The 26954-nt window shown below is 46.8% G+C and overlaps 1 protein-coding gene across 4 annotated transcripts in view; it reads right to left on the bottom strand.

The window, feature by feature from the left end:
* LOC112236123 (RNA-binding protein 25) overlaps positions 1–26954 on the bottom strand; it is a 42748-nt gene that overhangs the window by 7377 nt on the left and 8417 nt on the right. For all 4 annotated transcript variants that reach the window (XM_042330338.1, XM_042330340.1, XM_042330341.1 and 1 more), the window contains exons 8-14: positions 24839–24922; positions 15859–16232; positions 15660–15771; positions 13638–13727; positions 12288–12361; positions 10835–10985; positions 3771–4206 (exon numbers count right to left, since the gene is read on the bottom strand). In XM_042330338.1, coding sequence (XP_042186272.1) covers positions 3771–4206; positions 10835–10985; positions 12288–12361; positions 13638–13727; positions 15660–15771; positions 15859–16232; positions 24839–24922 — 1321 coding nt within the window. The remainder of the gene's footprint in view (positions 1–3770; positions 4207–10834; positions 10986–12287; positions 12362–13637; positions 13728–15659; positions 15772–15858; positions 16233–24838; positions 24923–26954) is intronic.

Below are 26954 nucleotides of genomic sequence, written 5' to 3'. Positions count from 1 at the left end.
GAAAAAGATCGCTCCTTCGGCTCTTTGTGGAGAACTATCAGTTGGCAGTTCGACAGTTTGTGCAACTCTGTAGAAGTCTTGTTAATTTTCAGCGTGTTTCGCTTGTGAAACGCTTACGTCGATGGCCCTGCGTTAGCGCTCTAGCTCGTGGTTATCTGTTGGGACCGCTCCGGGTCATCGATCGCATGGAGTGGTAGCAACATCGTTGTGAAGCTATGACAAACAAACCACCAGGTGTATCCGACGGACAGTCAGTGAAACTACAAGGCAGGATGTCAACAGGGCAGGAAGTCAACAGGTGAAACTACAAGTCAGGAAGTCAACAGGGCAGGAAGTCAACAGGTGAAACTACAAGGCAGGAAGTGAACAGGGCAGGAAGTCAACAGGTGAAACTACAAGGCAGGAAGTGAACAGGGCAGGATGTCAACAGGTGAAACTACAAGTCAGGATGTCAACAGGTGAAACTACAAGGCAGGATGTCAACAGGTGAAACTACAAGGCAGGATGTCAACAGGTGAAACTACAAGGCAGGAAGTCAACAGGTGAAACTACAAGGCAGGATGTCAACAGGTGAAACTACAAGGCAGGAAGTCAACAGGGCAGGAAGTCAACAGGTGAAACTACAAGGCAGGAAGTCAACAGGGCAGGATGTCAACAGGGGAAACTACAAGGCAGGACGTCAACAGGTGAAACTACAAGGCAGGAAGTCAACAGGGCAGGATGTCAACAGGTGAAACTACAAGGCAGGAAGTCAACAGGTGAAACTACAAGGCAGGAAGTCAACAGGGCAGGAAGTCAACAGGTGAAACTACAAGGCAGGATGTCAACAGGTGAAACTACAAGGCAGGATGTCAACAGGTGAAACTACAAGGCAGGATGTCAACAGGGCAGGATGTCAACAGGTGAAACTACAAGGCAGGATGTGAACAGGGCAGGATGTCAACAGGTGAAACTACAAGGCAGGATGTCAACAGGTGAAACTACAAGGCAGGATGTCAACAGGTGAAACTACAAGGCAGGATGTCAACAGGTGAAACTACAAGGCAGGATGTCAACAGGTGAAACTACAAGGCAGGAAGTCAACAGGTGAAACTACAAGGCAGGAAGTCAACAGGGCAGGATGTCAACAGGTGAAACTACAAGGCAGGAAGTCAACAGGGCAGGAAGTCAACAGGTGAAACTACAAGGCAGGAAGTCAACAGGGCAGGAAGTCAACAGGTGAAACTACAAGGCAGGAAGTGAACAGGGCAGGATGTCAACAGGTGAAACTACAAGGCAGGAAGTCAACAGGGCAGGATGTCAACAGGTGAAACTACAAGGCAGGAAGTCAACAGGGCAGGAAGTCAACAGGTGAAACTACAAGGCAGGAAGTCAACAGGTGAAACTACAAGGCAGGATATCAACAGGTGGAACTACAAGGCAGGAAATCAACAGGGCAAGAAGTCAACAGGTGAAACTACAAGGCAAGAAGTCAACAGGTGAAACTACAAGGCAGGAAGTCAACAGGTGAAACTACAAGGCAGGAAGTCAACAGGGCAGGATGTCAACAGGTGGAACTACAAGGCAGGAAGTAAACAGGTGGAATTACAAGGCAGGAAGTCAACAGGTGAAACTACAAGGCAGGAAGTCAACAGGTGAAACTACAAGGCAGGATATCAACAGGTGGAACTACAAGGCAGGAAATCAACAGGGCAAGAAGTCAACAGGTGAAACTACAAGGCAAGAAGTCAACAGGTGAAACTACAAGGCAGGAAGTCAACAGGTGAAACTACAAGGCAGGAAGTCAACAGGGCAGGATGTCAACAGGTGGAACTACAAGGCAGGAAGTAAACAGGTGGAATTACAAGGCAGGAAGTCAACAGGTGAAACTACAAGGCAGGAAGTCAACAGGTGAAACTACAAGGCAGGAAGTCAACAGGTGGAACTACAAGGCAGGAAGTCAACAGGTAAGACATCGTTTTCTCACCGACATTCATTTTCTCTCAATCGTTCCAGTGCTTTACACTGCAGCAGACTGTGTCTCCCCCCCCTGTGATTAGAAGTCGACCGATTAATCGGAATGGCCAATTAATTAGGGCCGATTTCAAGTTTCATAATAATCGGAAATCGTTATTTTTGGACACCAATTTTGCCGATTAAAAAGAAATGACACCTTTAATCTTTATTTAACTAGGCAATTCTTATTCTTAATGCAATTCTTACATTCTTATTTTCAATGACGGCCTCGGAACAGTGGGTTAACTGCCTCGTTCAGGTGCAGAACGAGAGGTTTTCACCTTGTCAGCTCGGGGGATCCAATCTTGCAACCTTACAGTTAACTAGTCCAACGCTCTAACGACCTGCTTCTCTATCATTGCACTCCACAAGACTGCTTGTTACGCGAATGCAGTAAGCCAAGGTAAATTGCTAGCTAGCATTAAATTTATCTTTAAATAAACAATCAATCATAAATCACTAGTTAACTACACATGGTTGATGATATTACTTGATATTATCTAGCGTGTCCTGTGTTGCATATAATCTGACTGAGCATACAAGCATACAAGTATCTGACTGAGCGGTGGTAGGCAGAAGGAGGCGCGTAAATCTTCATTCAAACAGCACCTTCGTGCGTTTTGCCTTCAGCTCTTTGTTGTGCGTGAAGCATTGCGCTGTTTATGACTTCAAGCCTCTCAACTCCCGAGATGAGGCTGGTGGAACCGAAATGAAATGGCTGGCTAGTTAGCGCGCGCTAATAGCGTTTCAAACGTCACTCGCTCTGAGCCTTGGAGTAGTTGTTCCCCTTGCCCTGCATGGGTAACGCTGCTTCGATGGTGGCTGTTGTCGTTGTGTTGCTGGTTCGAGCCCAGGGAGGAGCGAGGAGAGGGACGGAAGCTATACTGTTACACTGGCAATACTATAGTGCCTATAAGAACATCCAATAGTCAAAGGTTAATGAAATACAAATGGTATAGAGAGAAATAGTCCTATAATTCCTATAATAACTACAACCTAAAACTTCTTACCTTGGAATATTGAAGTCTCATGTTAAAAGGAACCACCAACTTTCACATGTTCTCATGTTCTGAGCAAGGAACTGAAACGTTATCTTTCTTACATAGCACATATTGCACTTTTACTTTCTTCTCCAACACTTTGTTTTTGCATTATTTAAACCAAATTGAACATGTTTCATTATTTATTTGAGGCTAAATTGATTTTTATTGATGTATTATATTAAGTTAAAATAAGTGTTCATTCAGTATTGTTGTAATTGTCATTATTACAAATTTTTAAAAATATATTATTATTATTTTTTTTTTTCATCGGCGATGTAACACCCATTCCTACCCACCACCACACACCCATTCCTACCCTCCCCCAATCACTCCTCCCACACCCCAGTAGGCTAGTTGAGAACAAGTTCTCATTTACAATTGCGACCTCCCCCACACCCATTACCTTACTGTAATAGATTTCCATTACAATCACCAAAGAGCCATTTCTCAAGGAAGAATTTAGCTAGGACTGTCTGGTTGGGTAGTGGAATACTGAAAACTAGTTGTTATTGGCAGAGAGGTTTGGAATTCTATCATTGGTCTATTAACCAATTTACCGCATGGTGATGTAGTATAGGCTTTGACAGCAGCTACAGGCCAGTTCTACCCGGCCCGGTCGGACCGGTTCTACCCGGCCCGGTCAGACCGGTTCTACCCGGCCCAGTCAGACCAGTTCTACCCGGCCCAGTCAGAATAGTTCTAACCGGCCCAGTCAGAATAGTTCTAACTCACCCAGTTTGAGGCTGAGGCCTATCTTGGGCCGGTGTTCATCTGTGGGCTGGGCGTCTGGAGAGTTCTCATGAGGAATGATGATGCCACACGGAGACTCGTTGCCAGGGGAGTTGGGCGTGGCGCCGCCGCTGCCCGACGACACAGAGGGTGCCGACGTGATTGGCCGCAGTGTGGGCTTGAGGTGTGGGTGTGTCCTGGCGTCTGACGAGTCGTCCCCGTAACGATCGTCGGGCTCCTCTCCATCCTCCACGTCATCGTCTGATTGGGACTGAGGGTGTTCGGGAGGAGGCCTGTCTGCACCTCCTCCTCCTCCTCTCCTGTGGTGCTCCCTCTCTCGGTGCTCCCTGTGCTCCCTCTCCCTGTGTGGTTTCTCCTGCTGCACCTCCTCCTCCGGCTTCACTGGGGGCTGCCGCCTCCGCTCTGCCTCCTCCTCCATCTTGATTTAAAATCAAATCACTATTTATTTAAAGTCTCAACACACTTTTACAAATTAAAATAAAGAAAAACAAAATGTCATGAATGTGCCTCGTTGATCAGTGTGTATTGTCCCCATTTGACAGGTACAGTACACACTGATCAATATTTCTCATTTCTGTTACTGTGCCAAAGTTAACCAGCTGGCTGATTTTACTCTGTAGTACAGGAGGCGCACAGGAGGCGCACAGGAGACAGACAGGAGGCGCACGAGAGACAGACAGGAGACAGACAGGAGGCGCACAGGAGACAGACAGGAGGCGCACAGGAGACAGACAGGAGGCGCACAGGAGGCGCACAGGAGACAGACAGGAGGCGTACAGGAGACAGACAGGAGGCGCACGAGAGACAGACAGGAGGCGCACGAGAGACAGACAGGAGACAGACAGGAGGCGCACGAGAGACAGACAGGAGACAGACAGGAGGCGCACGAGAGACAGACAGGAGGCGCACGAGAGACAGACAGGAGACAGACAGGAGGCGCACAGGAGACAGACAGGAGGCGCACAGGAGACAGACAGGAGGCGCACAGGAGACAGACAGGAGGCGCACAGGAGACAGACAGGAGGCGTACAGGAGACAGACAGGAGGCGCACGAGAGACAGACAGGAGGCGCACGAGAGACAGACAGGAGACAGACAGGAGGCGCACAGGAGACAGACAGGAGGCGCACAGGAGACAGACAGGAGGCGCACAGGAGACAGACAGGAGGCGCACAGGAGACAGACAGGAGGCGCACAGGAGACAGACAGGAGGCGCACAGGAGACAGACAGGAGGCGCACAGGAGACAGACAGGAGGCGCACAGGAGACAGACAGGAGGCGCACAGGAGACAGACAGGAGACAGACAGGAGGCGCACAGGAGACAGACAGGAGGCGCAAAGGAGACAGACAGGAGACAGACAGGAGACAGACAGGAGACAGACAGGAGACAGACAGGAGGCGCACAGGAGACAGACAGGAGGCGCACGAGAGACAGACAGGAGACAGACAGGAGACAGACAGGAGGCGCACGAGAGACAGACAGGAGACAGACAGGAGACACACAGGAGACAGACAGGAGACAGACAGGAGGCGCACAGGAGACAGACAGGAGGCGCACAGGAGACAGACACGAGGCGCACAGGAGACAGACAGGAGACGCACAGGAGACAGACAGGAGGCGCACAGGAGACAGACAGGAGGCGCACAGGAGACAGACAGGAGGCGCACAGGAGACAGACAGGAGACACACAGGAGACAGACAGGAGGCACACAGGAGACAGACAGGAGGCACACAGGAGACAGACAGGAGGCGCACGAGAGACAGACAGGAGGCGTACAGGAGGCACACAGGAGGCGCACAGGAGGCACACAGGAGATAGACAGGAGGCGCACAGGAGACAGACAGGAGACACACAGGAGACAGACAGGAGGCGCACAGGAGGCGCACAGGAGGCGCACAGGAGACAGACAGGAGACAGACAGGAGGCGCACAGGAGGCACACAGGAGACAGACAGGAGGCGCACAGGAGACAGACAGGAGGCACACAGGAGACAGACAGGAGACAGACAGGAGACACACAGGAGACACACAGGAGACAGACAGGAGGCGCACAGGAGGCGCACAGGAGGCGCACAGGAGACACACTGGAGGCACACAGGAGGCACACAGGAGGCACACAGGAGGCGTTTTCCCTTGCAAAACACATTGTTACAATGAGCCCTTCTGAACACGACCTTGGTCATATAGGAGCTCCACAACAGCCAGACAGACAGACAGACATACCCTCTGCAGCTCCTGTTCTACAACAGACAGACATACCCTCTGCAGCTCCTGTTCCACAACAGACAGACAGACATACCCTCTGCAGGTCCTGTTCCACAACAGACAGACATACCCTCTGCAGCACCTGTTCCACAACAGACAGACAGACAGACCCTCTGCAGCTCCTGTTCTACAACAGACAGACAGACCCTCTGCAGCTCCTGTTCTACAACAGACAGAGACAGACCCTATGCAGCTCCTGTTCTACAACAGACAGACAGAGACCCTCTGCAGCTTCTGTTCTACAACAGACAGAGACATACCCTCTGCAGCTCCTGTTCCACAACAGACAGAGACATACCCTCTGCAGCTCCTGTTCTACAACAGACAGACAGACATACCCTCTGCAGCTCCTGTTCTACAACAGACAGACAGACATACCCTCTGCAGCTCCTGTTCTACAACAGACAGACAGACATACCCTCTGCAGCTCCTGTTTTACAACAGACAGACAGACATACCCACTGCAGCTCCTGTTCCACAACAGACAGACATACCCTCTGCAGCTCCTGTTCCACAACAGACAGACATACCCTCTGCAGCTCCTGTTCTACAACAGACAGACAGACATACCCTCTGCAGCTCCTGTTCTACAACAGACAGACAGACCTTCCTTCTGGCTCCTGTTCTACAACAGACAGACATACCCTCTGCAGCTCCTGTTCTACAACAGACAGACAGACATACCCTCTGCAGCTCCTGCTCCACAACAGACAGTCAGACAGACCCTCTGCAGCTCCTGTTCTACAACAGACAGACATACATACGCTCCGCAGCTCCTGCTCCACAACAGACAGACAGACATACCCTCTGCAGCTCCTGTTCTACAACAGACAGACAGAGACCCTCTGCAGCTCCTGTTCTACAACAGACAGAGACATACCCTCTGCAGCTCCTGTTCCACAACAGACAGAGACATACCCTCTGCAGCTCCTGTTATACAACAGACAGACAGACCTTCCTTCTGGCTCCTGTTCTACAACAGACAGACAGACATACCCTCTGCAGTTCCTGTTCTACAACAGACATACCCTCTGCAGCTCCTGTTCCACAACAGACAGACAGACATACCCTTTGCAGCTCCTGTTCTACAACAAACAGACAGACATACCCTCTGCAGCTCCTGTTCCACAACAGACAGACATACCCTCTGCAGCTTCTGTTCTACAACAGACAGACATACATACCCTCTGCAGCTCCTGTTCTACGACAGACATACCCTCTGCAGCTCCTGTTCTACAACAGACAGACAGACATACCCTCTGCAGCTCCTGTTCTACAACAGACAGAGACAGACCCTCTGCAGCTCCTGTTCTACAACAGACAGACAGACATACCCTCTGCAGCTCCTGTTCTACAACAGACAGACAGACCCTCTGCAGCTCCTGTTCTACGACAGACAGACATACCCTCTGCAGCTCCTGTTCTACAACAGACAGACAGACAGACCCTCTGCAGCTCCTGTTCCACAACAGACAGACAGACCTTCCTTCTGGCTCCTGTTCTACAACGGACAGACATACCCTCTGCAGCTCCTGCTCCACAACAGACAGTCAGACAGACCCTCTGCAGCTCCTGTTCTACAACAGACAGACATACCCTCTGCAGCTCCTGTTCTACAACAGACAGACAGACCTTCCTTCTGGCTCCTGTTCTACAACAGACAGACAGACATACCCTCTGCAGCTCCTGTTCTACAACAGACAGACATACCCTCTGCAGCTCCTGTTCCACAACAGACAGACAGACCTTCCTTCTGGCTCCTGTTCTACAACAGACAGACATACCCTCTGCAGCTCCTGTTCTACAACAGACAGAGATACCCTCTGCAGCTCCTGTTCTACAACAGACAGACAGACATACCCTCTGCAGCTCCTGTTCTACAACAGACAGACAGACCCTCTGCAGCTCCTGTTCTACGACAGACAGACATACCCTCTGCAGCTCCTGTTCCACAACAGACAGACATACCCTCTGCAGCTCCTGTTCAACAACAGACAGACATACCCTCTGCAGCTCCTGTTCCACAACAGACAGACATACCCTCTGCAGCTCCTGTTCCACAACAGACAGACATACCCTCTGCAGCTCCTGTTCTACAACAGACAGACAGACCCTCTGCAGCTCCTGTTCAACAACAGACAGACAGACATACCCTCTGCAGCTCCTGTTCTACAACAGACAGACAGACATACCCTCTGCAGCTCCTGTTCTACAACAGACAGACAGACATACCCTCTGCAGCTCCTGTTCTACAACAGACAGACAGACATACCCTCTGCAGCTCCTGTTCTACAACAGACAGACATACATACCCTCTGCAGCTCCTGTTCTACAACAGACAGACAGACATACCCTCTGCAGCTCCTGTTCTACAACAGACAGAGACATACCCTCTGCAGCTCCTGTTCTACAACAGACAGACATACCTCTGCAGCTCCTGTTCTACAACAGACAGACATACCCTCTGCAGCTCCTGTTCCACAACAGACAGACATACCCTCTGCAGCTTCTGTTCTACAACAGACAGACATACAGACCCTCTGCAGCTCCTGTTCTATGACAGACATACCCTCTGCAGCTCCTGTTCTACAACAGACAGACAGACATACCCTCTGCAGCTCCTGTTCTACAACAGACAGACAGACAGACCCTCTGCAGCTCCTGTTCTACAACAGACAGACATACCCTCTGTAGCTCCTGTTCTACAACAGACAGAGACAGACCCTCTGCAGCTCCTGTTCTACAACAGACTGACAGACAGACAGACCCTCTGCAGCTCCTGTTCTACAACAGACAGACATACCCTCTGCAGCTCCTGTTCCACAACAGACAGACAGACCTTCCTTCTGGCTCCTGTTCTACAACAGTCAGACATACCCTCTGCAGCTCCTGTTCTACAACAGACAGACAGACATACCCTCTGCAGCTCCTTTTCTACAACAGACAGACCCTCTGCAGCTCCTGTTCTACGACAGACAGACAGACCCTCTGCAGCTCCTGTTCAACAACAGACAGACAGACATACCCTCTGCAGCTCCTGTTCTACAACAGACAGACAGACATACCCTCTGCAGCTCCTGTTCTACAACAGACAGACATACCCTCTGCAGCTCCTGTTCTACAACAGACAGACAGACAGACCCTCTGCAGCTCCTGTTCTACAACAGACAGACAGACATACCCTCTGCAGCTCCTGTTCTACAACAGACAGACAGACATACCCTCTGCAGCTCCTGTTCCACAACAGACAGACAGACCTTCCTTCTGGCTCCTGTTCTACAACAGTCAGACATACCCTCTGCAGCTCCTTTTCTACAACAGACAGACCCTCTGCAGCTCCTGTTCTACGACAGACAGACAGACCCTCTGCAGCTCCTGTTCTACAACAGATAGATAGACATACCCTCTGCAGCTCCTGTTCTACAACAGACAGACAGACATACCCTCTGCAGCTCCTGTTCTACAACAGACAGACATACACTCTGCAGCTCCTGTTCTACAACAGACAGACAGACATACCCTCTGCAGCTCCTGTTCAACAACAGACAGACAGACATACCCTCTGCAGCTCCTGTTCTACAACAGACAGACCCTCTGCAGCTCCTGTTCTACGACAGACAGACAGACCCTCTGCAGCTCCTGTTCAACAACAGACAGACAGACATACCCTCTGCAGCTCCTGTTCTACAACAGACAGACATACCCTCTGCAGCTCCTGTTCCACAACAGACAGACAGACAGACATACCCTCTGCAGCTCCTGTTCAACAACAGACAGACATACCCTCTGCAGCTCCTGTTCCACAACAGACAGACATATCCTCTGCAGCTCCTGTTCCACAACAGACAGACAGACAGATATACCCTCTGCAGCTTCTGTTCTACAACAGACAGACATACATACCCTCTGCAGCTCCTGTTCAACAACAGACAGACATACCCTCTGCAGCTCCTGTTCTACAACAGACAGACATACCGTCTGCAGCTCCTGTTCCACAACAGACAGACATACCGTCTGCAGCTCCTGTTCCACAACAGACAGACATACATACCCTCTGCAGCTCCTGTTCTACAACAGACAGACAGACAGACATACCCTCAGCAGCTCCTGTTCTACGACAGACAGACATACATACCCTCTGCAGCTCCTGTTCTACGACAGACAGACATACATACCCTCTGCAGCTCCTGTTCTACGACAGACAGACATACCCTCTGCAGCTCCTGTTCCACAACAGACAGACATACCCTCTGCAGCTTCTGTTCTACAACAGACAGACATACATACCCTCTGCAGCTCCTGTTCTACGACAGACAGGCATACCCTCTGCAGCTCCTGTTCTACAACAGATAGATAGACATACCCTCTGCAGCTCCTGTTCTACAACAGACAGACAGACATACCCTCTGCAGCTCCTGTTCTACAACAGACAGACAGACATACCCTCTGCAGCTCCTGTTCCACAACAGACAGACATACCCTCTGCAGCTCCTGTTCTACAACAGACAGACAGACATACCCTCTGCAGCTCCTGTTCTACAACAGACCGACAGAGACCCTCTGCAGCTCTGTTCTACAACAGACAGACAGAGACCCTCTGCAGCTCCTGTTCTACAACAGACAGACATACCCTCTGCAGCTCCTGTTCTACAACAGACAGACAGACATACCCTCTGCAGGTCCTGTTCTACAACAGACAGACAGAGACCCTCTGCAGCTCCTGTTCTACAACAGACAGACATACCCTCTGCAGCTCCTGTTCCACAACAGACAGACATACCCTCTGCAGCTCGGCCTCAGGGTCTGGGTGTCCCTCAGCTAACAGTCTCTGTCTGATCTGATCATGCTCCTCCTTCTCCCTCTTCCTGTCTCTATCATCCAGCTCCGTCTCCTTCTCACGGTCTCTCAGACGCTTCTGTAATGCACTACCCCTGAGGGGAGGGGGACAGAGAGACAGTCAGTCATACAGATTAACACTACAGACCCGGGTTCAAATACTGTTTGTAATCATTCAAATAATTAGCATTTGCTTTAGGCTGCCTATAGCGCCACATGGGCGGGGTTTGCTATTTTTTTTTTACACCACACAAACTCAAATCAATCCCAACTTGAGCTTATGAAATGATTTTAAAATAGTGTCATCTCACCTGTGGTATTTGGACTCATCTCACCTGTAGTATTTGGACTCATCTCACCTGTAGTATTTGGACTCATCTCACCTGTGGTATTTGGACTCATCTCACCTGTGGTATTTGGACTCATCTCACCTGTAGTATTTGGACTCATCTCACCTGTAGTATTTGGACTCATCTCACCTGTAGTATTTGGACTCATCTCACCTGTAGTATTTGGACTCATCTCACCTGTGGTATTTGGACTCATCTCACCTGTAGTATTTGGACTCATCTCACCTGTAGTATTTGGACTCATCTCACCTGTAGTATTTGGACTCATGTCACCTGTAGTATTTGGACTCATCTCACCTGTGGTATTTGGACTCATCTCACCTGTGGTATTTGGACTCATCTCACCTGTAGTATTTGGACTCATCTCACCTGTAGTATTTGGACTCATCTCACCTGTGGTATTTGGACTCATCTCACCTGTAGTATTTGGACTCATCTCACCTGTAGTATTTGGACTCATCTCACCTGTAGTATTTGGACTCATGTCACCTGTAGTATTTGGACTCATCTCACCTGTGGTATTTGGACTCATCTCACCTGTAGTATTTGGACTCATCTCACCTGTAGTATTTGGACTCATCTCACCTGTAGTATTTGGACTCATCTCACCTGTAGTATTTGGACTCATCTCACCTGTGGTATTTGGACTCATCTCACCTGTAGTATTTGGACTCATCTCACCTGTAGTATTTGGACTCATCTCACCTGTAGTATTTGGACTCATCTCACCTGTAGTATTTGGACTCATCTCACCTGTAGTATTTGGACTCATCTCTGTTATAAACGGTGTCATCTCACCTGTAGTATTTGGACTCATCTCTGTTATAAACGGTGTCATCTCACCTGTAGTATTTGGACTCATCTCTGTTATAAACGGTGTCATCTCACCTGTAGTATTTGGACTCATCTCTGTTATAAACGGTGTCATCTCACCTGTGGTATTTGGACTCATCTCACCTGTAGTATTTGGACTCATCTCTGTTATAAACGGTGTCATCTCACCTGTGGTATTTGGACTCATCTCTGTTATAAACGGTGTCATCTCACCTGTAGTATTTGGACTCATCTCTGTCATCGTCATAATCTTCCAGGAACTCTTTCAGACGCTTGCCTTCTTTGGTCTGGAGGAAGAGGAAGAACACTGGATTACATACTAACTCTAAGTCTCCACACATCACAGACAGAATCAGAGGCCAGGACAACTAAACTAAACGGATGGCATGCACATGGCATTACTGTCACGTTCGTTAGTATAGACGGACCAAGGTCGCAGCGTACATCGAGTTCCACATTATTTATTAGAGAGTGAAACTTAGAAAAACCAAAACAATAAACGATGAACGAACCGTGACGACAATGCAGAGCGAACAGGCAACTAAACAAACTATATCCCATCACCCACAGGTGAAAAAAAAAAAATGCTACTTAAGTATGATCCCCAATTAGAGACAACGATAACCAGCTGCCTCTAATTGGGAATCATACAAATCACCAACGTAGAAAATCAAACCTAGAACCCCACATAGAAAATATAAACTAGAACACCCCCCCAAGTCACGCCCCTGACCTACTCTACCATAGAAAATATAAACTAGAACACCCCCCCCAAGTCACGCCCTGACCTACTCTACCATAAAAAAATATAAACTAGAACAACCTCCCCCAAAGTCACGCCCTGACCTACTCTACCATAGAAAATATAAACTAGAACAACCCCCATCACGCCTTGACCTACTCTACCATAGAAAATATAAACTAGAACAACTCCCCCAAGTCACGCCCTGACCTACTCTACCATAGAAAATATAAACTAGAACAACCCCCAAGTCACGCCCTGACCTACTCTACCATAGAAAATATAAACTAGAACAACCTCCCCCAAAGTCACGCCCTGACCTACTCTACCATAGAAAATATAAACTAGAACCCCCCCCCAAATCACACCCTGACCTACTCTAACATAGAAAATAAAACCTTTCTATGGTCAGGACGTGACAATTACAGGTTGACAGAATCAGGAAGATTGTATACTTATAGAAGGCATATACAGTGGGGCAAAAAAAGTATTTAGTCAGCCACCAATTGTGCAAGTTCTCCCACTTAAAAAGATGAGAGAGGCCTGTAATTTTCATCATAGGTACACTTCAACTATGACAGACAAAATGAGAAGAAAAATAAAATCCAGAAAATCACATTGTAGGATTTTTTACCTCTTGAGATGAGCAAACCCGTATCCGGGAGCGTAACCATACCCTCAAGTCATTAGCATAACGCAACTTTTCCTATTCATGAAAATCGCAAATTAAATAAAATAAATTTATTCAAACACAAGCTTAGCCACAATTGGTGGCTGACTAAATACTTTTTTGCCCCACTGTATAGAATCATCTCTCTGACCATCTCATGGCGTCTCTCCTCCTCTCTCTGGTTCTCTTTATCGTAGTCCCGAGCCTTCTTCCTCTCCCTGATCTCCCAGTTCTTCAGACGCTGAGAAGAAGAGAAACAGCATCTGATATATACACACACACACACACACACACACAGAATGCTGTTTCAGCCAATCAGCATCCAAAACCAACTGTAATTTGCATCTATACATAGACAGGTGTTCAATTGAGTTGTCTGAAGACAGAGCTAGTGTGAGCACAGTGTCTGTGTCTCAAAAATAACCCTGCTCTGGTCTAAAGTAGTGCACTATATAGGGAATAGGGCTCTGGTCTAAAGTAGTGCACTATATATGGAATAGGGCTCTGGTCTAAAGTAGTGCACTATATAGGGAATAGGGCTCTGGTCTAAAGTAGTGAACTATATAGGGAATAGGGCTCTGGTCTAAAGTAGTGCACTATATAGGGAATAGGGTGGCATAGGGCCCTGGTCTAAAGTAGTGCACTATATAGGGAATAGGGTGGCATAGGGCCCTGGTCTAAAGTATTGCACTATATAGGGAATAGGGCTCTGGTCTAAAGTAGTGCACTACATAGGGAATAGGGCTCTGGTCTAAAGTAGTGCACTACATAGGGAATAGGGTGGCATAGGGCCCTGGTCTAAAGTATTGCACTATATAGGGAATAGGGCTCTGGTCTAAAGTAGTGCACAATATAGGGAATAGGGCTCTGGTCTAAAGTAGTGCACTATATAGGGAATAGGGCTCTGGTCTAAAGTAGTGCACTATATAGGGAATAGGGTGCCATAGGGCCCTGGTCTAAAGTAGTGCACTATATAGGGAATAGGGTGGCATAGGGCTCTGGTCTAAAGTAGTGCACTATATAGGGAATAGGGCTCTGGTCTAAAGTAGTGCACTACATAGGGAATAGGGTGGCATAGGGCCCTGGTCTAAAGTATTGCACTATATAGGGAATAGGGCTCTGGTCTAAAGTAGTGCACAATATAGGGAATAGGGCTCTGGTCTAAAGTAGTGCACTATATAGGGAATAGGGCTCTGGTCTAAAGTAGTGCACTATATAGGGAATAGGGCTCTGGTCTAAAGTAGTACACTACATAGGGAATAGGGTGGCATAGGGCCCTGGTCTAAAGTAGTGCACTATATAGGGAATAGGACCCTGGTCTAAAGTAGTGCACTATATAGGGAATAGGGTGCCATAGGGCTCTGGTCTAAAGTAGTGCACTATATAGGGAATAGGGCTCTGGTCTAAAGTAGTTGACTATATAGGGAATAGGGCTCTGGTCTAAAGTAGTGCACTATATAGGGAATAGGGCTCTGGTCTAAAGTAGTGCACAATATAGGGAATAGGGCTCTGGTCTAAAGTAGTGCACTATATAGGGAATAGGGCTCTGGTCTAAAGTAGTGCACTATATAGGGAATAGGGCTCTGGTCTAAAGTAGTGACCTATATAGGGAATAGGGCTCTGGTCTAAAGTAGTGACCTATATAGGGAATAGGGCTCTGGTCTAAAGTAGTGCACTATATAGGGAATAGGGCTCTGGTCTAAAGTAGTGCACTACATAGGGAATAGGTCTCTGGTCTAAAGTAGTGCACTATATAGGGAATAGGGTTCTATAGGGCCCTGGTCTAAATTAGTGCACTATATAGGGAATAGGGCTCTGGTGTAAAGTAGTGCACTATATAGGAAACAGGGTGCCATTTGGAACAGATGCCTAAGTGCCTTAATTAAGCCTGAGGGAATCAGAAAGAGTTGTCAGACTGGTTGTGTTCTCATGCTACGACAGTATATTGCAGTAGTGCCTAAAGTAAAGCCTAATTACCCCTACACACGTATGTAATGCAAGAAAGCTGTTAGCAAATAAGAATGTTAATTGTGTATGGAGTTGCATGTTTGTGTATTTTTGCAACGTCACAGATCTAACACCATTCCTCCGTGGGTAATGTAGTTTTTACGTTGTGTACTTGCGTAGGGTATAAATTCAGCCTCGTCAAACATGGACTACATGTCAAACTTACTTCCTGGTAAGCAGTCTCCTTGTCCCTCATCTTCCTCTCCAGTTTCCTGCGTTCGTACGCCTCCTCCTGATCTTCCTCGCGGTCGTGTTTCTTCTCATCGCGGCTCCGTTCTCTACAGGCAGAGACGTGAGTTTAAATACTCGCCACTTGGACAGCTGACCAGCGCCTCAGAGTGCTGAACTAGAGACCTCATACCAACCTGGATTTACTGCGGTCTTTGCTGACTTCTCGACTCTGCTCCTTCACGCGTTCCCTCTCTCCTCGTTCCCTCTCTCCTCGCTCCCTCTCTCCCCGTTCCCTCTCTCCCCGTTCCCTCTCTCCTCGCTCCCTCTCTCCTCGCTCCCTCTCTCCCCTCTCCCTTTCTCTCTCCTTCGTCCGTTCACGTTCCCGATCGATCCGGTCCCGGTCTCTGTCCCGCTCTCTTTCCTTGATGTTGTCGTTTCTCTCCTTCTCCTTCTCCCTCTCGCGGTCCCGGCGCTCCCTCTCTCGCTCCCTCTCTTTGTCCCGCTCCCTCCTGTCCTTATCGATCTCTTGTCGTTCCTGTTCTTTCTTTCCCTTCTCCTCCTCCAGTTTCTACGGGAAGAAGAGGAGTATCCCGTGTTAGTCACTCTACTGCTGTATCCTCCTCCTCCAGTTTCTACAGGAAGAAGAGGAGTATCCCGTGTTAGTCACTCTACTGCTGTATCCACCTCCTCCAGTTTCTACGGGAAGAAGAGGAGTATCCCGTGTTAGTCACTCTACTGCTGTATCCTCCTCCTCCAGTTTCTACGGGAAGAAGAGGAGTATCCCGTGTTAGTCACTCTACTGCTGTATCCTCCTCCTCCAGTTTCTACGGGAAGAAGAGGAGTATCCCGTGTTAGTCACTCTACTGCTGTATCCTCCTCCTCCAGTTTCTACAGGAAGAAGAGGAGTATCCCGTGTTAGTCACTCTACTGCTGTATCCTCCTCCTCCTCCAGTTTCTACAGGAAGAAGAGGAGTATCCCGTGTTAGTCACTCTACTGCTGTATCCTCCTCCAGTTTCTACAGGAAGAAGAGGAGTATCCCGTGTTAGTCACTCTACTGCTGTATCCTCCTCCTCCAGTTTCTACAGGAAGAAGAGGAGTATCCTGTGTTATCATTCTACCGCTGTATCCTCCTCCTCCAGTTTCTACAGGAAGAAGAGGAGTATCCTGTGTTATCATTCTACCGCTGTATCCTCCTCCTCCAGTTTCTACAGGAAGAAGAGGAGTATCCTGTGTTATCATTCTACCGCTGTATCCTCCTCCTCCAGTTTCTACGGGAAGAAGAGGAGTATCCCGTGTTAGTCACTCTACTGCTGTATCCTCCTCCTCCAGTTTCTACAGGAAGAAGAGGAGTATCCTGTGTTAGTCACTCTACTGCTGTATCCTCCTCCTCCAGTTTCTACAGGAAGAAGAGGAGTATCCTGTGTTAGTCACTCTACTGCTGTATCCTCCTCCTCCAGTTTCTACAGGAAGAAGAGGAGTATCCTGTGTTAGTCACTCTACTGCTGTATCCTCCTCCTCCAGTTTCTACAGGAAGAAGAGGAGTATCCTGTGTTAGTCACTCTACTGCTGTATCCTCCTCCTCCAGTTTCTACGGGAAGAAGAGGAGTATCCCGTGTTAGTCACTCTACTGCTGTATCCTCCTCCTCCAGTTTCTACGGGAAGAAGAGGAGTATCCCGTGTTAGTCACTCTACTGCTGTATCCTCCTCCTCCAGTTTCTACAGGAAGAAGAGGAGTATCCTGTGTTAGTCACTCTACTGCTGTATCCTCCTCCTCCAGTTTCTACGGGAAGAAGAGGAGTATCCTGTGTTAGTCACTCTACTGCTGTATCCCCCATAGACGACACAGTCAACACAGTCAACACAGCAATCAGAGAGAACAAGCTACCTGAACCATGGAAAAACAGCCCTAGACCATTATTTCTCCTGCACCAAACTTTACAGTTGGCATTATGCATTGGGGCAGGTAGCGTTCTCCCGGCATCCGCCAAACCTAGATTAGTCCGCCGGACTACCAGATGGTGAAGCGTGATTCATCACCTCAGAGAAAGCGTTTCCACTGCTCCGTTGTCCAATGGCGGCGAGCTTTACACCACTCCAGCTGACGCTTGGCATTGAGCATGGTGATCTTAGGCTCGTGTGCGGCTGCTCGGCCATGGAAACCCAATTCATGAAGCTCCCGACAAAAAGGTATTGTGCTGAAGTTGCTTCCAGAGGCCCACGTGACACCTGAACTGGACTCGCATGTAAAGAATGCATGCATTGGGGTCTAGGAAACTGTGCAGTATCCCAACATCCCTACGGACGATGCCCACTACCCACCTGGACAAAAGGAATGCATTAGTGAGGATGCTGTACATCGACTTACCAAACTCACCACAATGCTCACAGCCCTGGGACTGAACTCCTCCCGACACAACAGCTCCTATCTCAAGGCCATCAGACTGTTAAATAGCCATCCCTAGCCGGCATCCACCGTGCACCTTAAGAGGCTGCTGCCCTACATACATAGACATGGTATCACCAGTCACTTCAATAATGTTTACATACTGCTTTACTCATCTCATATGTACATACTGTATTTTAGTTAATCCATTGCTCGATTTAATATTTATATATTCATTAATTCCATTATTTTGACTTTTAGATGTGTGAATTGTTAGATATTACTGCACTGTTGGAGCTAGGAACACAAGCATTTAGTTAGATATTACTGCACTGTTGGAGCTAGAAACACAAGCATTTCACTACACCCGCAATAACATCTGTTAAATATGGACCAATAACATCTGTTAAATATGGACCAATAACATCTGTTAAATATGGACCAATAACATCTGTTAAATATGTGTATGGACCAATAACATCTGTTAAATATGGACCAATAACATCTGTTAAATATGGACCAATAACATCTGTTAAATATGGACCAATAACATCTGTTAAATATGTGTATGGACCAATAACATCTGTTAAATATTGACCAATAACATCTGTTAAATATGGACCAATAACATCTGTTAAATATGTGACCAATAACATCTGTTAAATATGGACCAATAACATCTGTTAAATAAGGACCAATAACATCTGTTAAATATGGACCAATAACATCTGTTAAATATGTGTATGGACCAATAACATCTGTTAAATATGTGTATGGACCAATAACATCTGTTAAATATGGACCAATAACATCTATTAAATATGGACCAATAACATCTGTTAAATATGGACCAATAACATCTGTTAAATATGGACCAATAACATCTGATAAATATGGACCAATAACATCTGTTAAATATGGACCAATAACATCTGTTAAATATGGACCAATAACATCTGTTAAATATGGACCAATAACATCTGTTAAATATGGACCAATAACATCTGTTAAATATGGACCAATAACATCTGTTAAATATGGACCAATAACATCTGTTAAATATGGACCAATAACATCTGATAAATATGGACCAATAACATCTGTTAAATATGGACCAATAACATCTGTTAAATATGGACCAATAACATCTGTTAAATATGGACCAATAACATCTGTTAAATATGTGTATGGACCAATAACATCTGTTAAATATGGACCAATAACATCTGATAAATATGGACCAATAACATCTGTTAAATATGTGTATGGACCAATAACATCTGATAAATATGGACCAATAACATCTGTTAAATATGTGTATGGACCAATAACATCTGTTAAATATGGACCAATAACATCTGTTAAATATGTGTATGGACCAATAACATCTGTTAAATATGGACCAATAACATCTGTTAAATATGTGTATGGACCAATAACATCTGTTAAATATGGACCAATAACATCTGTTAAATAAGGACCAATAACATCTGTTAAATAAGGACCAATAACATCTGTTAAATATGGACCAATAACATCTGTTAAATATGTGTATGTGACCAATAACATTGTTAAATATGTGACCAATAACATCTGTTAAATATGGACCAATAACATCTGTTAAATATGGACCAATAACATCTGTTAAATATGGACCAATAACATCTGATAAATATGGACCAATAACATCTGTTAAATATGTGTATGGACCAATAACATCTGTTAAATATGGACCAATAACATCTGTTAAATATGGACCAATAACATCTGTTAAATAAGGACCAATAACATCTGTTAAATAAGGACCAATAACATCTGTTAAATATGGACCAATAACATCTGTTAAATATGGACCAATAACATCTGTTAAATATGTGTATGTGACCAACACAATGGGATTAGATTATTAGTGAATTTGGAAAGTATTCAGACCCCTCCCCTGTGTTACGTTACAGCCTTATTCTAAAATGGATTGAATTTTTAAAAATGGTCCTCAATCTACACAAAATACCCCACAATGACTCAATACCCCGCAATGACTCAATACCCCACATTGCCTCAATACCCCACATTGACACAATACCCCACATTGACACAAACCCCACATTGACTCAATACCCCACATTGACACAAACCCCACATAGACTCAATACCCCACATTGACTCAATACCCCACATTGACTCAATACCCCATAATGACTCAATACCCCACATTGACCCAATACCCCACAATACCCCACATTGACTCAATACCCCACAATGACTCAATACCCCACAATGACTCAATACCCCACAATACCCCACATTGACTCAATACCCCACATTGACTCAATACCCCACATTGACTCAATACCCCACAATACCCCACATTGACTCAATACCCCACATTGACTCAATACCCCACAATACCCCACATTGACTCAATACCCCACAATACCCCACATTGACTCAATACCCCACATTGTCTCAATACCCCACATTGCCTCAATACCCCACATTGCCTCAATACCCCACATTGACTCAATACCCCACATTGACTCAATACCCCACATTGACTCAATACCCCACATTGACTCAATACCCCACATTGACTCAATACCCCACAATACCCCACATTGACTTCAATACCCCACATTGACTCAATACCCCACAATACCCCACATTGACTCAATACCCCACATTGACTCAATACCCCACAATACCCCACATTGACTCAATACCCCACATTGACTCAATACCCCACAATACCTCACATTGACTCAATACCCCACATTGACTCAATACCCCACAATACCCCACATTGACTCAATACCCCACATTGACTCAATACCCCACATTGACTCAATGCCCCACATTGACTCAATACCCCACATTGACCCAATACCCCACAATACCCCACATTGACTCAATGCCCCACATTGACTCAATGCCCCGCATTGACTCAATGCCCCGCATTGACTCAATACCCCGCATTGACTCAATACCCCACAATGACTCAATACCCCACAATGACTCAATACCCCACAATACCCCACATTGACCCAATACCCCACAATACCCCACATTGACTCAATACCCCACATTGACTCAATGCCCCGCATTGACTCAATACCCCATAATGACTCAATACCCCGCATTGACTCAATACCCCACATTGACTCAATACCCCATAATGACTCAATACCCCACATTGACTCAATGCCCCACTATGACTCAATACCCCACAATACCCCACATTGACTCAATACCACATAATGACTCAATACCCCACATTGACCCAATACCCCACAATACCCCACATTGACTCAATACCCCGCATTGACGCAATACCCCGCATTGACTCAATACCCCACATTGACTCAATGCCCCACAATGACTCAATACCCCACATTGACTCAATACCCCACAATGACTCAATACCCCACATTGACTCAATACCCCACAATACCCTGCATTGACTCAATACCCCACAATGACTCAATACCCCACAATACCCCACATTGACCCAATACCCCACAATACCCCGCATTGACTCAATACCCCGCATTGACTCAATACCCCGCATTGACTCAATGCCCCACAATGACTCAATACCCCACAATACCCCACATTGACTCAATACCACATAATGACTCAATACCCCGCATTGACTCAATACCCCGCATTGACTCAATGCCCCACAATGACTCAATGCCCCACAATGACTCAATGCCCCACAATGACTCAATGCCCCACAATACCCCACATTGACTCAGTACCCCATAATGACTCAATACCCCACATTGACCCAATACCCCACAATACCCCACATTGACTCAATACCCCACATTGACTCAATACCCCACAATGACTCAATACCCCACAATGACTCAATACCCCACAATACCCCACATTGACTCAATACCACATAATGACTCAATACCCCGCATTGACTCAATACCCCGCATTGACTCAATGCCCCACAATGACTCAATGCCCCACAATGACTCAATGCCCCACAATGACTCAATGCCCCACAATACCCCACATTGACTCAGTACCCCATAATGACTCAATACCCCACATTGACCCAATACCCCACAATACCCCACATTGACTCAATACCCCACATTGACTCAATACCCCACAATGACTCAATACCCCACAATGACTCAATACCCCACAATACCCCACATTGACTCAATACCACATAATGACTCAATACCCCGCATTGACTCAATGCCCCGCATTGACTCAATGCCCCACAATGACTCAATGCCCCACAATGACTCAATGCCCCACAATACCCCACATTGACTCAGTACCCCATAATGACTCAATGCCCCACATTGACCCAATACCCCACAATACCCCACATTGACTCAATACCCCACATTGTCTCAATACCCCACAATGACTCAATACCCCACAATGACTCAATACCCCACATTGACTCAATACCACACATTGACTCAATGCCCCACAATGACTCAATACCCCATAATGACTCATTACCCCACATTGACTCAATACCCCACAATACCCCACATTGACTCAATACCCCACAATGACTCAATACCCCACATTGACTCAATACCCCACATTGACTCAATACCCCACATTGACTCAATACCCCACATTGACTCAATACCCCACATTGACTCAATACCCCACATTGACTCAATACCCCACATTGACTCAATACCCCACAATGACTCAATACCCCACAATGACTCAATACCCCACAATGACTCATTACCCCACATTGACTCAATACCCCACAATACCCCACATTGACTCAATACCCCACATTGACTCAATACCCCACATTGACTCAATACCCCACATTGACTCAATACCCCACATTGACTCAATACCCCACATTGACTCAATACCCCATAATGACTCAATACCCCATAATGACTCAATACCCCACATTGACTCAATACCCCATAATGACTCATTACCCCACATTGACTCAATACCCCACAATACCCCACATTGACTCAATACCCCACATTGACTCAATACCCCACATTGACTCAATACCCCACATTGACTCAATACCCCACATTGACTCAATACCCCACATTGACTCAATACCCCATAATGACTCAATACCCCACATTGACTCAATACCCCACAATACCCCACATTGACTCAATACCCCACAATACCCCACATTGACTCAATACCCCATAATGACAAAGCAAAAATAGGTTTTTGCAAATGTATTAAAACAGAAATACCTTATTTGCATAATATATATATAATATAAGTATTCAGACCCTTTGCTATCAGTCTCGAATTTGAGCTCAGGTGCATCCCGTTTCCATTGATCATCCTTGAGATGTTTCTACAACTTGATTGGAATTGTGGTAAATTCAATTGATTGAACATGATTTGGAAAGGCACACCTGTCTATATAAGGTCCCACAGTTCACAGTGCATGTCAGAGCAAAAACCAAACCATGAGGTCGAAGGAATTGTCCGTAGAGCTCCGAGATAGGATTGAGTCAAGGCACAGATCTGGGGAAGTGTACCAAACAAATGTCTGCAGCATTGAAGGTCCCCAAGAACACAGCGGCCTCCATCATTCTTAAATGAAAGAAGTTTAGAACCACCAAGACTCTTCCTAGAGCTGGCCACCCGGCCAAACTGAACAATCGGGGGAGAAGGGCCTTGGTCAGGGAGGTGACCAAGAACCCGATGGTCACTCTGACATCTCTGTGGAGATGGGAGGACCTTCCAGAAGGACAACCATCTGTGCCACACTCCACCAATCAGGCCTTTATTGTAGAGTGGCCAGATGGAAGCCACTCCTCAGTAAAAGGCCCATGACGGCCCACTTGGAGTTTTCCAAAAGGCACCTAAAGGACTCTCAGACAATGAGAAACAAGATTCTCTGGTCTGATGAAACCAAGATTTAACTCTTTGGCCTGAATGCCAAGCGTCACGTCTGGAGGAAACCTGGCAGCATCCCTACGGTGAAGCGTGGTGGTGGCAGGATCATGCTGTGGGGAGGTTTTTCAGCTGCAGGGACTTGGAGACTAGTCAGGATCAAGGGGAAGATGAACAGAGCAAAGTACAGAGAGATCCTTGATGAAAACCAAGGATCCAGAGCGCTCAGGACCTCAGACTGGGGTGAAGGTTCACATTCCTATCTCCTACATGGGGGCGGCAGGGTAGCCTAGTGGTTAGAGCGTTGGGCTAGTAACGTGTATATATATATATATATATATATATATATAGTGCAGTAACAGTCTCAGAGCCAGCTGCCCCTATGCAAGTCCTCCAGAAAGGAACGCCCGAGACGTAGAGAGAAGAAATTAAAAGATGATGCTTACATCATCCCCAAAGCTCTGAGATTCATCAATATATCGTCTACCATAATGGTTGGGGTTTTATAATCAATAGATTTAAAAGAACCATAACATTACATCCACCCTACTCTCTTGCTGGTAGTTCTGCTGCGTAGTTTCATCCCAAGTCACTATTAGTTAACAGTTGATCCTACGATGCTGAAATAGCAAGGGCATTGTCGACTGATGGATACATATTGTTTATAAAATATTACATTTTTATCAAGTTCAATTGATCAAATGCACAAAATGAGGAAATATCAACTAATGTTGTTGACAATATGAATGAATGATCTTAGGAAGGATGTTCAATACATGAATTTGAAGTCTAATAGGTAACAGGATGTTGAAACTACACTAGGTGTAGTGTAGATGTGGGTATTGTAGTTCTTTTCTCTCCAAAGCCTAATGAGTGAGTGGTAAGGTAAGAGAACAGTGGGCTGTGTTACCTTGTGAGTGTCCCGGAACTTAGAGATCTCTCTGGATATCAGGTCTCTTTTGTCATCCTCCATCTCCATCACATTGATGTCCTCCTGGAAAACACAAGTCACGAAACAGGTTATCCAATGGCTGGAGGTAATACAGTACAGGAAGACAAGTCACGAAACAGACTACTGTACATACACTAACATTACCAAAAGTACGTGGCCACCTGACAGATTCGTCCTGCAGAACGCCAGATGGTGAAGTGTGATTCATCACTCCAGAGAGCGTGTTTCCACTGCTCCGGAGTCCAATAGCGGCGAGCTTTACACCACTCCAGCTGACGCTTGGCATTGAGCGTGGTGATCTGAGGCTTGTGTGCGGCTGCTCGGCCATGGAAACCCATTTCATGAAGCTCCTGAAGAACAGTTCTTGTGCCGACGTTGCTTCCAGAGGCAGTTTGGAACTCGGTAGTGAGTGTTGCAACCAAGGACAGAAGATTTTTACGCACTTCAGCACTCGGCGGTCCCGTTCTGTGAGCTTGTGTGGCCTACCACTTCACGGCTGAGCCGTTGTTGCTCCTAGATGTTTCCACTTCACAATAACAGCACTTACAGTTGATCCGAGGCAGATCTAGAAGGGCAGACATTTTACGAACTGACTCGTTGGAAAGGTGACTACCTACGACGGTGCCACGTTGAAAGTCCCTGAGCTCGTCAGTAAAGAGCCATTCTACTGACAATGTTTGTCTATGGAGATTGCATGGCTGTGTGCTCGATTTTATACACCTCTCAGCAACGGGTGTGGCTGAAATAGCCGAATCCACTATTTTGAATGAGTGTCCGGTAAATGTATGTAAATTAGTTTGATAAGATGGCATTCTCTCGCCACAAAATGGCAACTTGCTAGTATTTAAATATGACCAATGGGGTGAGAACACATTTATGATTTCAGGTCTATTTTTGGGGGAGGATGTATCATTTGATTTACACAACATGCCTACCACTTTGAAGATGCAAAACATTTTTTTTGTGAAACAAAACAAATAAGACAAAAAAAAAACTGAAATCTTGAGCATAACTATTTACCCCAAGTCAATGCTTTGTAGAGCAATTACAGCTGCAAATCTCTTGGAAGTCTCTATACTGTTTCAAACTTCACTCGCTTTTAGATTTGGAGATTTGGAGTAGTAGTTCCCCTTGCTCTGCAAGGGCTGCGGCTTTTGTGGAGCGATGGGTAACGATGCTTCGAGTGTGGCCGTTGTCGATGTGTTCCTGGTTCGAGCCCAGGTAGGAGAGAGGAGAGGGATGGAAGCTATACACTGGCAATACTCTACTCTCCAGCTGAACGGACGCTACTACCTCCTCTGTTCAGCGGAACGGACGCTACTACCTCCTCTGTTCAGCGGAACGGACGCTACTACCTCCTCTCTCTCCAGCTGAACGGACGCTACTACCTCCTCTGTTCAGCGGAACGGACGCTACTACTTCCTCTGTTCAGCGAAACGGACGCTACTACTTCCTCTGTTCAGCGGAACGGACGCTACTACCTCCTCTCTCCAGAGGAAGGGACGCTACTACCTCCTCTCTCCAGAGGAAGGGACGCTACTACCTCCTCTCTCCAGAGGAACGGACGCTACTACCTCCTCTCTCCAGCTGAACGGACGCTACTACCTCCTCTCTCTCCAGCTGAACGGACGCTACTACCTCCTCTCTTCAGCGGAACGGACGCTACTACTTCCTCTGTTCAGCGAAACGGACGCTACTACTTCCTCTGTTCAGCGGAACGGACGCTACTACCTCCTCTCTCCAGAGGAACGGACGCTACTGCCTCCTCTCTCCGGCTGAACGGACGCTACTGCCTCCTCTCTCTCCGGCTGGACGGACGCTACTGCCTCCTCTCTCTCCGGCTGGACGGACGCTACTGCCTCCTCTCTCTCTCGGCTGGACGGACGCTACTGCCTCCTCTCTCTCGGCTGGACGGACGCTACTGCCTCCTCTCTCTCCGGCTGGACGGACGCTACTGCCTCCTCTCTCTCCGGCTGGACGGACGCTACTGCCTCCTCTCTCTCCGGCTGGACGGACGCTACTGCCTCCTCTCTCTCCGGCTGGACGGACGCTACTGCCTCCTCTCTCTCCGGCT

This window comes from Oncorhynchus tshawytscha, linkage group LG11 (assembly GCF_018296145.1).
Source record: "Oncorhynchus tshawytscha isolate Ot180627B linkage group LG11, Otsh_v2.0, whole genome shotgun sequence".
NCBI classification, from domain to species: Eukaryota; Metazoa; Chordata; class Actinopteri; order Salmoniformes; family Salmonidae; genus Oncorhynchus; species Oncorhynchus tshawytscha.
The sequence above is the reverse complement of the archived record's forward strand: the minus strand, read 5'-3'. Positions and strand labels throughout refer to the sequence as shown.